We start from the raw sequence: 13,567 nt of genomic DNA on the forward strand, positions 1-13,567 counted from the left end.
GTAATTTGTAGATCATTTATTATAATGCCAGGATATAAGTCAGAAAAGACATTAATCATACATTTACTAAAAATGCAATATTTACATTCATATTTTGGGGATAAAAACATCAGTAAGCAATGAGAGCTGTTTTCTTACATACATTCAGGTAGGAATTACTAAACTGACCAATCACAGCTTCAGTAAATGTTTAACTATAACCATTATGTTGTATAAGAATGTAGTAAAAAGTGACTTAACAGAACTGTTGATAACTGTTAAAAAACAAAAACAACAACAAAAAAACACTTGTGAAATAGTAGTTTTACATTTTATAGTTTATAGGTCAGTTTTTTGGGTTATTTGTTTATTTAAAAGAATAAGGTCCACAACTTTGTTTTCAAACCACACTCACATTTCTTTGTTGTCCAATTAACCATTTACTCCAAATGCTCTGAGATCTTATAACAGCAGCACATACGAAGTGCATAAGAACATGTGAACATATTCAAAACAGCATGTTCTATGATGCCATATAATACATTTTAAATATAAAGATTTTTATCACATCTTCACTGAAAAAATATCAACAGCATGTTGATATACTGTGCAGTTAATTAACAGAGTTTAAATAAAGGCTTTAATTCGAGATGTCAGGAACGCAGTTAAAAAACACCACAATTTAGAAAATTTTGATAACTCACCAAAGCAAGCACAAGAAAACAGCAGTAAAATGAGATTAACTGGCCTCAAATATAAAATATTCCAAATCAAGAGTAAAACATGGCAGCACACACATGGCAAATAAGACAGGTTAGACACTTTCAATAATAAATTTAGACTCTATATGTACATGAAAATTTTAAAAATAAAAAAATTCTAAATATAAATCCAGAAATATTGGAATGTGATGATACACATATTTGCTTGTGGTCGTCAAAACAATTTAATCTTAGAGTCATAAAAAGCGTAGTTTTTTTTTCAGTTAGGAACAATATAAACTTACCTGATTTGCTTTCATCAGCAATGACCAGCTTGCTGTTGGGAATAAACAAAATACTGTGTATAATACTACACAGATGAAGCAGACAGTATAAGTAGTGTATTTTATAGATCACTGACTTGTGATTTCTGGTCTGAACAATTGCCGACATGCTGAAACCAAGGTTTTCCATTATGAAATCAGACCTGCTCTGATATCCAAACACAGGTGTCTTGTCTTGGTGCATGAAAACACTTCTCACTTAATCTAGATCAAGGTCAAGGTGTTCACACACACACATTCAAAATGACTCGAATGTATCAACCACATATTCTTCACATCCTCAGTGTGCCATCGGGTAACAAAGATAAGCAATGTGATCAAGTGTTACTCTTATTTTGCATTGACATGAACTTGAAATGTCCTGTGAAGGCATCAGGTTTACTATCTTTTTCCATGTTAGATTATAAGTGATACCTGTTGCAAAGGCATAGGGTGAGTGTAAAATCAAGTGCTGTAAAATTGACTGCAGTTGTCTGTGCAGTCCTGGGCTCGCTGGAAAACCTGTTACACACTGACTAAAGGGAACATTGTGAGAGCTCCAATGAGCGAGCCAGCCTGGATGAAGACTCCACACCAAAGCAAAGCTGCATGCCCTGCTTCGTGAAGCAGAGTCCCAACTACAACCTTCAGGTAAGAGAACAAGCCGGTGAAGATGATCCAGGATATGATCTGAATGAAGAAAGAATTACAGGTTTCTGTTAAAAAACTAAACCTGATGAGAATAAATGGGTTCTAATATTCTCCATATAGTTAATAGATTTATTTTTATACTGTATTTATTTACTATGTATTTACAGATGATGTGTGTACTATGTGTGGAGACTGAACGTGCGACGTATTTTCATTCATTATTTTTGTAATATAAATCATTAAAGGAAAATAGTGTTTAAGGGCTATTGAGCATCTGTGGCATGATGTCTTTTATCCTAGAAAGTATTTAAAAAAACATTATAAATAACTATTCTGAGACCTGTAGCAGGCAACAAATTTGAAATAAGTTCATTTTGTGCATAGAATTTTAAAATTTCTCAGTTTAAACATTTGTTATGTTATCTATGTTCTATTGTGATTAAAATATTGAATTACTAAAATAATTCTTTTAGTTTTCATTTTATTAAAATAAAAACGTCCCAACATTTCCGGAATTCGGGTTGTAATAATAAATGTTATAATAAAGTGAATATTACTAAGTATAATAATTATATTAAATATTTTAGTGCATTTATAATGGAAGTATAAGATCCCATAGACTTCCACTGTACACAACTATTAAATTAAGAAGATTTGATGACTCCAACTGACTTTTTTTCTTTGAAATATTGCTATAATGACCCCCTTTTCACAATAATTATCTTTCAAGCATCTTAACAAATCTTTAGAGATGATACGATAATGAAACAGCCAAAACGGCTAAACAGTTGCGCCACTTTTGCACGTGGTAGTTCAGTGGTGTAGCAAACAGCACTTTTAACATTTTGAGAGATTCGTTCTTAGTTCCTCTTCCACTCAATAATGACATACTGTTACTAACCACTATAGCAACTCCAGACTGACTTCCCAAAAGTGGTGGACAGGGACTCAGCGCAGCCAAGGCCATGAGATAGGCAGCAAAAATACAGCCTCCCAGTGACATCATACCAAGACCAATGCTGGACCTATAATGAAACCATCCATTTCAATTCTAAAAATGTAACTAAATTAATAACACTTACAACACACAATGATATGACAAATTGTACATGAGCAGAATTTAAATCAGGGCCACTGTCCTGCTGAGTTTAGCTCCAACTTGCCTCAACTCTCCTGCCTGGAAGTTTCCAATATGCCTAGTAACCTTGATTAGCTGGTTCAGGTGTGCATAATAAGGGTTGGAGCTAAACTCTCCAGGACAGTGGCCTTCCAGGAACAGGACTGGACAACCCTGATTTAAATTAACAGGGCCACTAAGCACTGAAATAGTCATTGAGAACTTTAACTCACTTACCTAAGTAGGACAAACATGGCCACAAAGCAGGCCAGAGGGTTTGCAATGTTGCCCAAGACGACAGAGAGGTGAAAGGTCATGGTGCCATAAGGCAGACAGGAGAAACTCTGTACGGATGGCAGCACACCGTTGGTCAAAGCATTGGATATTCCCAGCAACAGGAGCAGGTATATATTGCGTGACGTCCAGAAGGCCACAACAGGTGCCTGTTTTTCAACTTCAACTTGTTCCTCAGAAACCGGGGAACCTCCATTTTGTAAAGGGTGTGTCTCTTCCTCCGTTTTCGCTGTTTCCTGCTCAGTTTTTGGAATTTCCTCTGCCACAGTTGGAGTGACCACTCTGTATGTTAGAGTGAAGAAACAGAGGGCCGAAATCACCAGCATCACAGACAAGAACCAGAAGTAGTTTTGAGCTGGGAAGTTTTCTTTGAGATAGCGGTGCTCTGTGGCGTTGGCCGTCTCAACACACTCTAGTTTCCCTACACCCTGACTCAAGGCGACCACACAGGGAAAGAGTGCACAAAGACCCTGTCCGACAAAGAACGTCCGGATGTATTGTGGGGGGTAACGGAACATGAAGGGTAAGAAGGTAACGTTGGAAGTGCAGCAGACAAATGACAGGATAAAAGTAAGCAGCAGGAAAGGGACAGATCTTGGCTCTCCAGCGACTGTGACCACCTGGGACCAAAAGAGAGAAAGAAACACAGCTGCAACCACCGCTAGCACTTGTATGATGTGAATAACCAAGCGTTCATTTAGCCATCCTGGAGCAAAGTGGTGGGTTAAAGTAACAGCCACTGGACCCAAATTCCCAAATACAATCAGCACTGAAAGATAGGCTGGCAAGTTCCACTCTGTAAAGAAAAGACATGTTTTAAGTTCTTCATTTATTAGGATAAATACAGAATCTACTAGTACAGCTGTGGTGGCACATGTTGAAGTTTTATTAAAACACTATTTACCTTCAGGTAGAACACCTACAACAACCGGCAACTCGACCCATAATGAGTTCACAGAGATCCATGAGCCCATTCCAAACAGGGCCACCAGAACATGTGTAAAGATGGCATGATTCCACTATGTATCTGCCATTTATATGTCTAGGAAATGGCACAAGTAAGTTAGAGCAACCATGTTTTTAATTGTACATAATACATGTATTTCTTGTGGCTGTATTTGAGAGAATAGAATAGTCAAAGTAAATAGCTTTTCTCATGCTAAACTGTGTCATCTGATATGGATTGAATTAAAACTAATAAACGTTAATGACTTCTCAGTTTCACTGAAATATTTGTTCAACTGCCAGAGCTAAATTATTAGTGTTCACTTATATACAGCAAAGTGATATAGAATATACAGTATATAGCAAATGTACATTTAAAATATAAAACAAAAATCTGCTAAATATATGATTACGTATGTATAATGATTTCTTTTTAATTAATTAAATTAAAAAAATTGCCCTGCTTAAATGAATAGTACCAGAATAGTAATAGAATATGCTGCAGGCCTTTTGAAATGTTATAAAGAAAAAGGCACATGTAACTCGGGTTAAAAAGGGTAAAATGAAAAGAAAAAAAATATTGTATGGTAAATTATAATAAAAACAGTATGGATGGATGAATCTAAAGTCAGTCACATTTTAATTGCTTAAAGTGGAGGATTCTTTAATGAACAGAAAATTTAAATACCATAATTTATTTAAAATACACAACTTTACACTTATAACATTATAAATGCTTTACTGCACTTTTTCTCAAATGAAATGCATTCTTTTTTTAATCAAAACATACATTTCATAGTAATTCAGAACATTTGTATAATATATATATATATATACACATACTATTTATACTATGCAGTATGCTAAATACAAATAATGTAGTAGATTACCAATAATAATAATAATAATTTTTATTATCATTATTATTGGTAGTAGTAGAATTTTTTTTTTTTTAAAGTCAGGACAAGTATTTTGCTACAAACATTTTTATTTTGTAATGCAACTTCTATATATAAAAAAAAAACAATATAAAAAAAAACAATTAACTGTTTTCATACTAATAATGTCTAGTATTCCAGTAAAAGAGCGAGCTTGTTAGTAACAGATCATCTGAAAACAAAGATTTTTTTTACCATGTGAATACAAAAAAGAAACTAATGCAAGTAGCATGTATTCAACATTTTTATCAGGTTAAAATACAATCAGAGAAACTCAAAGTTCTCCCTGTAACAAGGGCCAAAAACATTTGTTTTCTTTATATCAATACTACGCTTTTGCTGAGTTTGCCGATCAGTGGCTGTGCTTTGGCGGTCTAGGGATGAGGTTTTAATCGGGGTCTCTTGAATCTCAGTGTGATCAAGCACATTCTCAGTTGGTGATGTAACTATAACTCTCTCATTTGGCAGGACGTCCTTCAGTGTAGAAACCATGTCATTCAAAGAGAACCCTATGTGAGTTAGCTTTTTGTCTCTGGAACCCAAGATGCTCTTTTGGTAGTTCAGCTCACAGCGAATGACCTCACGTATATGCGCATGGCTTGCCCCTTCTAGTTTTGTGAGCAATCGTTCAACGTCTTGCTTGCTTTTACATGGGCCACCATATTTTGAAACTGCTCCCACAATCATTTTCCTATAAATATGATCCTGAGCTTTTTGCTTTAGTCTAGACACCTTTATTTTTTTTGCGGCATTTAGATTTGCTCCGTCAAAGATGGAGTAGCGTTTTTGAATAGTTTTGGCAGGTGACAAAGTGACCGCTGCTGATGTAGCTTCATCTGTTGTCTCTCGGGAAGCAGGTTCTTGTTCTGTATTTTCTGAAACTGAACCCTCGGTCCGACCAATAGTTTTATCAGGCCTGTTATTCTCATAAGGGTATGCATGACCAAAGGGGTACTCGCCCATCAGCTGTGAAAATGTGCAGTTCGCCATTTGAACGGCAATATCCGAAGGAATATCTTTGCAGTGCCCGCCGCCAGGTAAGAAATCTTTAAGATTTTCCTCTAGTACAGCTGCGAGGGCTTTCATCATCCTCTGTAAGCAAGCTTTTATCAGAGTACCGAACTGGTTCTCTGCATTATCACGGCAAAATCTGAACACTCCTTTGAAAGTCCCCTCTTGCATTGGAACCTGTAAGAATACATTCACAAAGGCTTCTGGTTGCAAAAGGCAACTTGCATCTTGCGACCATTCCAAGAGCTTTTCGTACAGGCACAGGATGTATCTACTGAAAAGAGGATATTCTCCATCGCTCTTCAGAAGCTGCCAAATGGGTCCCAAGACTTTAAGGTAGACAACAGCAACCACACAGACCAATGCTTGCAAAGTCTCGTCGTTTGCATCAGCATTGATGCTCTCCAACAGGATATTCGAGTCGTCATTCAGAAGCTGCAGGTCAGATACAAAGAGAGCAACATCTTCATGATGGTGAATGAGTCCAGTGGCTGCTTCAAAGTAGTTAATGATACGATTTGACCTATAAATAGGCAGTTTGGAAGGGTTTTTTCTTTCAAGGCAAAAAGCAAGCCAGTGCCTGCGGTAATTTGGGTTGGTCTCCTCGCTTGGACATAACATTTCCGAAGCCATGTGAATGTAACGGGTCACTGCGCTCTCATCGAAGTTGACAAAACTCTGAAATCTGGGGTGCTTGTCACGTCCGAGTTTCTCGCCCGTGGTGTTCACAATATCTTTTTCAAATGACATCATTTGCTGTTCAATTACATCAATGAGTTCAAAAAGGAACTGGCAGATGTAACGCAGGAAATTCAACGGTGGCACTAGTGGATGGGTGCTTCCTTTGACTTTGTCATCAAGGGTTCTTAGGTTAGCATCTTCCTTTAGCATTGCAGAGAAGTGGTTTTGAAGCAGATCCAGTGAAACCACCTTAGCAGCTTCGTTCTTTCCTCCATTCATGTCTGCAATCTTTTGCCAAGACAGCACAGAGATATCAAGAAGTGTTACATTGTCGCCTGTGTCGGTTCTTGGGACTTCTTCCACATACTTCACTGACTGTATTGGTGTTTGATGGCTCTGTGATCCCTGTTCCCTTTTAACACTGAATACATGGGGCATTTGCTTGGGTTCATGATGAGTTTTCACTGTCACGTCTGTCGGCGAAATACGGAAGGATTCATCTTCCTCCTTGAGCGAAGAGGTAGGTTTATGCCCGGAAATGCGGCGTTTCTTCCTCAGATGTGCTTTGATCATTGCCACCCTCCTGTATTCAATATCATCAGCATCAGCTTCAGGAGCAAGATCAAATGGACTCTGAAGAAACTCATCCAGAAATCCGCGGCTCCTCTTTCGGCTCCTCTGATTGTTGCGGTACTGTAATCTGAAATTCTTGAGACTTGACCGTAGGAGCCTATAGGCTCTTTGGATCTTGCCATCACTACAAAATAAAGGCTCAAAGTTACGAATCCAGGACACCAAGACAACCGGGTCTAATTTCTCTCGTGAAATAAAATTTGTCAATTCGAGAATGAGACCGTTTGTGAGAGCAGTTAATTTTGCACGATCAGAAAAGTCAGACATTTCAAGTAAATCTCTTCTCCCGATTCCGATACTATCACATATAGGTCCAACAAATTCAAAATTTACATCTGACTCAAGAAACTTCTGCATGGCATCTCCAGTTAAGCTCAAAGCTGTCGTGGTGTTTCTCTCAATCAAGCTTCGGAAATCAGCCGACTGAAACATTGGGACAATCTTTTGGAGCCACTGAATTAAATCAACCCATGAAATGTCTTGCTCCTCTCTCATCAGTCCAATCTGAACCAACATGCGGATTTTCCAGGGCTTTTCATCCAGCTCCAACAGCTCTCCGTAATGAGCACCAAGGAAGTCGTCAACAAGCTTGGAGTAAAAATCATCCTCTGCAAGACGTAGTTTTCAAATGTAAATAAGCAGATAGGCTACTTTTAAAAAAGTTGTTTTTTTTTATAGTAAGTCATCGAATACAAATCAAAAAGTAGTACTCACTGAGCTCAGCAGCAATGGTCTTAGCACTCGCACTAGAGGAACCAAAGTCTTGCAGGTCTTCCATTGTTGAACATCAAAGTGGCGTGGCTTGTTTTTTTAAACCATCTGGTGGAGCATGCTTCCAAATAAAGGCCAGATAAATGTTTTAGTAATAACGACCAGAGAATGATAGTCCAAAGCTGATCTTAACCGTGCAACAAAGAATATCCTTTAGGTTACTTTTTTTTTATCATGTTACAACAGGTGTCCCTGCCTGAGACTTGTATTTTTCCTATTGGTATTACAGGTTTATAGTCATTTTCAACTTAAAAATTAATCACTCATCTTCTGCTTTTTCCATCTTTAGATTTACAAGACACATCCCTTGGTATATTACATTAAGTTTGTTTCCTTAAAAATACACCATGGTAAGTTTATGGCAAAATATAACAATCAATTATAAATATAAATAGTAAATACTATAATTTAATATACAACTGTAGCTTGGTATTAGCCAATGCTGTCATTACAATGACACATTTCATACACTTTATACATAATATGGGACATCCCATATGAATTAATCACCTTAATTTTACAGTCGTGATAATATTAACAGTAATGGTATTGGGTTATGAATTATATAAGTGTTATTACTTGTTATTATTACTACAATAAACTGAATGAATATAATTCATGGGATAAAAATAACACTGAAAGAATGGTGCAAATGGTCAGTTGCATCACTGCTAGCTTTACTAACATAAATCAAGGTCACATATTCTGTTAACTGGGCAAGTTATTTATTAGTTATCCTGGAGAATCAGGGAACTAAATGTTCACGCCTCATTTGCGCACGCGGCTGATTTTGTAAGAAAGGTGCTGTATTATCGACTTCCTGCGATTACATTAACTATTATTGACTAAATATCCATTTTGCTTGTTTTGGTTTTACCGTCTGAAAAAATCCCAAGTACTACGGCTGTAAACATAGGTTTTCATTCTTATAGACCGCGAGGATGCGTCAATGTGAAGTTTTAAAACATGCTGTCTTGTGTTTGATTGCTATTACTGTGGGAGATTGCCATTGATAAGACGTTTAAACACAGTTATGTAGCAAACATGTTTAAAACTTAAATAAGCACGTACGTGTATTTACATCAACGGTAATGTTTAAGTGCGAAATCTCGAAATGTAACTTACTCACCGACTTATTGTTCGGCTGTAGTATAATTTGCTTTGTAGTAGATATAGGTGTGCTCTGCAGCGTGTTTCTCTCTTAGGACTCTTTGCAGTGTGTACAGAGAGTCTTCTTCTTCTTCTTCTTCTTTGAACTTATAATGGCGGTTGGCAAACCAGCTTTGGTGCATTTCCGCCACCAACTGGGGTGGAGTGTGAGGCAGTGATATAGGCTGTGTCCAAATTCAGGGTCTGCATCCTCCTTAGGATCCTTCCTACCCGGTTGAAGGAGGAGGGATCCTCCGGACGTCGGTGTTTGTGAATTTGGACAGCCTACCCTTCTTTCAGTTCCCTCCCTTACCCGTTGCTCATATCCTGTCGCCTAGCAACCGTGACAGCGCCAAGCAAGAAGCGGGAAAATGGACAAACAAAGAGTTATTCTCCTCATTTTAATTCTTTTGGAAGAAATAAAGCAATTAAATAAATTAAATACTTTCTTTGCTCGTTGCCGGAGAGTTTTTTATATCAGACTACAAGACAGTCACATCCAGGTAAGCCATTATAGCCTATTTTTATTTGTTTTTAAGTATTCTACTAATTTCTCCTACAAATTCATTGAGCCGAAGCATAAACTTTAGCTTGTTTTGTCAGAGAAACTCCTCTCCCACTCCGCTACCGCTCGCTTCGTCCGCCATTACGCTCTGCCGAAAAGAATTATGGGATAGGTAGGACGGGAAAGGATCCACCACACCCATCCTTCCAATTCGGGGAAAAGGAGGACGTATTTGTGGGCCGCATTTGAAGGATCCTACAAATTTGGACAGCCTTCGTCGCGGCGCTGTGACGTAAAATCCTTCAAATGAGTACTCCGAAGGATGCAGACCCTGAATTTGGACACAGCCATAGAAGGAACTAAATAATCCACGCACAGAGAGAAGGAGGGGAAAAAAAATAAAAATTAATAATAAAAAAAAAAAAATAATAAAAAAATGTATTTAAATAAACTAAGATTACTTCCTACATTTCTTAAAATTACTACATCGATTAAATTCGTCTAATTAAATTGGTGTTTTTTAAATACTCTAATAGCGCTTTAATTATTGTTAAATTACCATCTAGCAAGCTCTTTAATTGTACAGAGAGTCGGGGAATCCGATTCAGAAAGAATTTTCATAAAACTGAGGAGCGTCCACTCTATATCATGGACTTCCCTGTTGAGTCACGTGTGTATCTGAAGAGTCTTTGATTGGACATGTTCCATGCATTGTTTTTGGTTAAAAAGGCTATGCTATGTATATAGAGGCCCTAAAAATTATGAGAAAGGAAAAGGCCAAGAAATTATTTGATTTGTTTAATAAGTGTGATTTTGTTTGATCCCCTACGTTGCTTAAGGATGCATGAATGTATTCTTTATTTATTTTATTTTATTTGTTTCATTTGGATTAATATCTGGTATGGTGGTTTATTTCTCTGTTATAGTATGAATAATATGAATGTCTCAGTCTGAGAGGATTTACAGTTGTATTTGTTAGCCTATTTTGTTCTGTTATAATGTTGTTGAAATAAAAAAAAAAAAAAAAGGCTATGCTAGTTCACCTTGCTTCAGCGAATCACTTACAAAGAGCCCCCCCCCCCCCTCGAAATCCAGTAGCCCCTCACTGCAAGCGATCCCATTGGCTCAAATTACTTTTAATAGGTACTCTCTTTAGTGCCTGAATACAATTCCTACAAAATCATGTAAAATAAATGCTGTTTAAACTACGTTATAATCACAATTAATGTCTGTATTCATTAGCTTATGTACTAGCATAGCTTATTTTATACAGGAATTTGTACTTATCCTACACGTGTTCACAATTATTATTATTATTTTTAATTATGTTATAAATTAAGTGTTAAATGTTAAATTGTATAAATTAAACTAATTAACGATTATTTTTACTTAATAGGATATTAATACTTTTATTTATTAATTAGCAGTTAATCAAGAAAGAAATTACGTTTAATTTGTTTCATTATGCACTAATTTGTTCTATTATGCACTATATAGTAAGCCATACGTTTTTACATTAATATCTTTATGTATTTATTTAGGCAGTGGGATCAGTCGGGGTCCTAGGTATGATGGGAAAGAATGGAATTGATATCATATTTAAATGAAAGAGGGAAGGTAAATAAGGATTTGGAATATTTGTTAGGTTATGATTTTAATAGAGATAGAGTAGGTTATAGAATTCTAATAGAATATATATATATACTACTGGATTAAGTGAAAGGATTTAATATAGAGTAAGGATGCTTGGTCTATTCCAGATTTTAGGGTCCAGTCTGGAGGAGCTGAACACGCAGCGCCAGGTGGGGCTTTGGGAGATGGAATGGGATGGAGCATCCAATAATTCTATATATGGATGGATATGTGAGAAAGAGGCAAGAGAGTGAGAGAGAGAGAGAGAGAGAGAGAGAGAGAGAAAAAAAAAAGGGAAATAGCCTACTGATCATAAGAAATCATTACTGCATAACAGCAAAGGTAGGTGGTGATATGCACAATGAATGCAACGCGCCAAAAAACGGAAGAAGAAGAAGAAGAAGAAGAAGAAGAAGAAGTCGGGGTCCTAAGGGTACCTGGGGCACGTGCAGGTTCACACCGGTGCCCCACATTTTGCTACGGTTTCTGGTTTGAACGACATGGCTGTATCCGAAATCGCCCCCTGTACCCTCATTCACTATTCCCTACATTAGTCCACTCATACAGTTCACTTGAAGGAGTGAATGAACACGAGTGAGTGAATTCGGACACTGAGTGCACTGGAAGGACTGCCGCTTTTACATAGTTTGCTTCCTGTTTAATAATCATTTGAAACGGGCAGCTCCAATAGTAAGATTGAAGGATATATCTTGAACTCTGTCACGGAAATTATGTATAAACCCTAATAGTTCATTTACAACTTTGTACCTTTGTTGCATGGCCGGCCCAAGCCTTTATGGGGCCCTAAGCAGAATTTTATTTGGGGGCCCCTCGGTGCCGCCGATATGACTGTTTATTGTCAAAGCTTGATTATTCACACACTATAAATCTAACACACCCATTATCAGTTTTGTTTGTTGTAGCTGTGTTGCTTACATCATACCATTGTCTGCCTGCATGTTTTTACTTTTCTGTGGTTTTGAATAACAGTTGCAACAGTTGCAAACTTACAACAGTGGTCAGGCGTTCGTGACGTCACGAACGCGCATCACAGAACAGAGCAAGGCGAGCATTTGTGCTTCTAAAACTTAAACTTTTTAATTTATTTTTGAAATGACCGATCGTTTCGCTAGATAAGACCCTTATTCATCGTCTGGTATTGTTTAAAGCCCTTTGAAGCTGCACTGAAACTGTCATTTGGACCTTGAACCGTTTGGGTCCCATTGAAGTCCATTATATGGAGAAATGTTTTCATCAAAAACCTTAATTTCTTTTCGACTGAAGAAAGAAAGACATGGACATCTTGGATGACATGGGGGTGAGTAAATTATCAGCAAAAGTTTTTTTTAAAGTGAACTAATCCTTTAAGCCTTGTCTGTGAAACAAGAAACCGGGGGTTAAAGTATTAAGTGGCATAATTAATGTGTTGAAAAGTAGCTAAATAAACCAGCAGACAATGGATTTACAGAACAGAATGTTATTTTAACAACATAAATATTAATCGAAGTTGTACTTTTATTACAAGTCATACTTTTTATAATAAATATTAAACACAACAGTGAGCATCTATATAAAACAACAACTCATAATTTATCTAGCTAATTGAGACATAATGATATTGGAATATAATAGCAAAGACGCAAAATGTTGGCTGAGGAGAAGCTTATTTTTATTACAAAAATATATACCCAGGAAAGTTATGGCAATTTTTACTGATCTGACCAGGGGTGCATTTCCAAAAAGCAACTATGGTCGCAAGTTCTGTCGTTACAAATAGAGTTCAGTGGAAATAAGGACCATAGTTAGCTAACAATGGTTTTGAGAAACGCACCTCTGATTTGTGGCACAAAACCCCCATGTTGAATTTGTCCCCCTCCACCCGCAAAACACCATTGATTTTAACCCTTTGAACCAGAGAAAGACGAGCTCCGAAAAAAATAAAAAGAAAGACGTGCTCTGTGCTTTTCATATTTCATAACTGTTCAGTGTTTTCAACTAAATACAGTTTATTTTAGGTTTCAGACATTTAAATACACTTCAGTTAAGTAAAAAAAATAAAAAAAAAGACATTTAGTTTGTTATAGGTTATAGGCAACACGATGATTTCTATGGAAAGCGGCAATAATAATCCTTTCAATTAATGGACGACATGGTTTATTCCTATCAAATAGGCTACACATTTACCATAACGTTTACTCTGTTTTTCTCCCAGCTGACTGACCACATACTTTCATGTA

The 13,567-nt window shown here is 36.9% G+C and overlaps 1 protein-coding gene across 2 annotated transcripts; it reads right to left on the minus strand.

The window, feature by feature from the left end:
* Window positions 1-9,492, minus strand: LOC306846972 (solute carrier family 52, riboflavin transporter, member 2-like). 2 transcript variants are annotated; one of them, XM_079380701.1, is made up of 5 exons: window positions 9,174-9,485; window positions 3,970-4,107; window positions 3,009-3,861; window positions 2,556-2,679; window positions 1-1,693 (listed from the first exon to the last, which is right to left on the minus strand). In XM_079380701.1, the coding sequence occupies exons 2-5, from the start codon at window positions 4,037-4,039 to the stop codon at window positions 1,529-1,531; spliced, it is 1,212 nt and encodes a 403-aa protein (XP_079236827.1). In that variant the 5' UTR covers window positions 4,040-4,107; window positions 9,174-9,485; the 3' UTR covers window positions 1-1,528. The 2 variants fall into 2 exon arrangements, with proteins under 2 accessions (XP_079236827.1, XP_079236826.1); XM_079380700.1 differs by lacking the exons at window positions 1-1,693; window positions 2,556-2,679; window positions 3,009-3,861; window positions 3,970-4,107 and adding exons at window positions 4,965-7,881; window positions 7,988-8,105 and having other exon boundaries at window positions 9,174-9,492.
* Window positions 9,493-13,567: the final 4,075 nt, after the last annotated feature.

Source organism: Barbus barbus (genome assembly GCF_936440315.1).
Source record: "Barbus barbus genome assembly, chromosome: 27".
In the NCBI taxonomy this organism is placed as follows: domain Eukaryota; kingdom Metazoa; phylum Chordata; class Actinopteri; order Cypriniformes; family Cyprinidae; genus Barbus; species Barbus barbus.

Bases quoted from the DNA above. Each gene is read 5' to 3' on its own strand.
- LOC306846972 (XM_079380700.1), bottom strand. From the start codon at position 8,051: ATGGAAGACCTGCAAGACTTTGGTTCCTCTAGTGCGAGTGCTAAGACC. The intron at 7,882-7,987 runs GTGAGTACTACT...TACGTCTTGCAG, and splicing joins GACCATTGCTGCTGAGCTCA to AGGATGATTTTTACTCCAAG.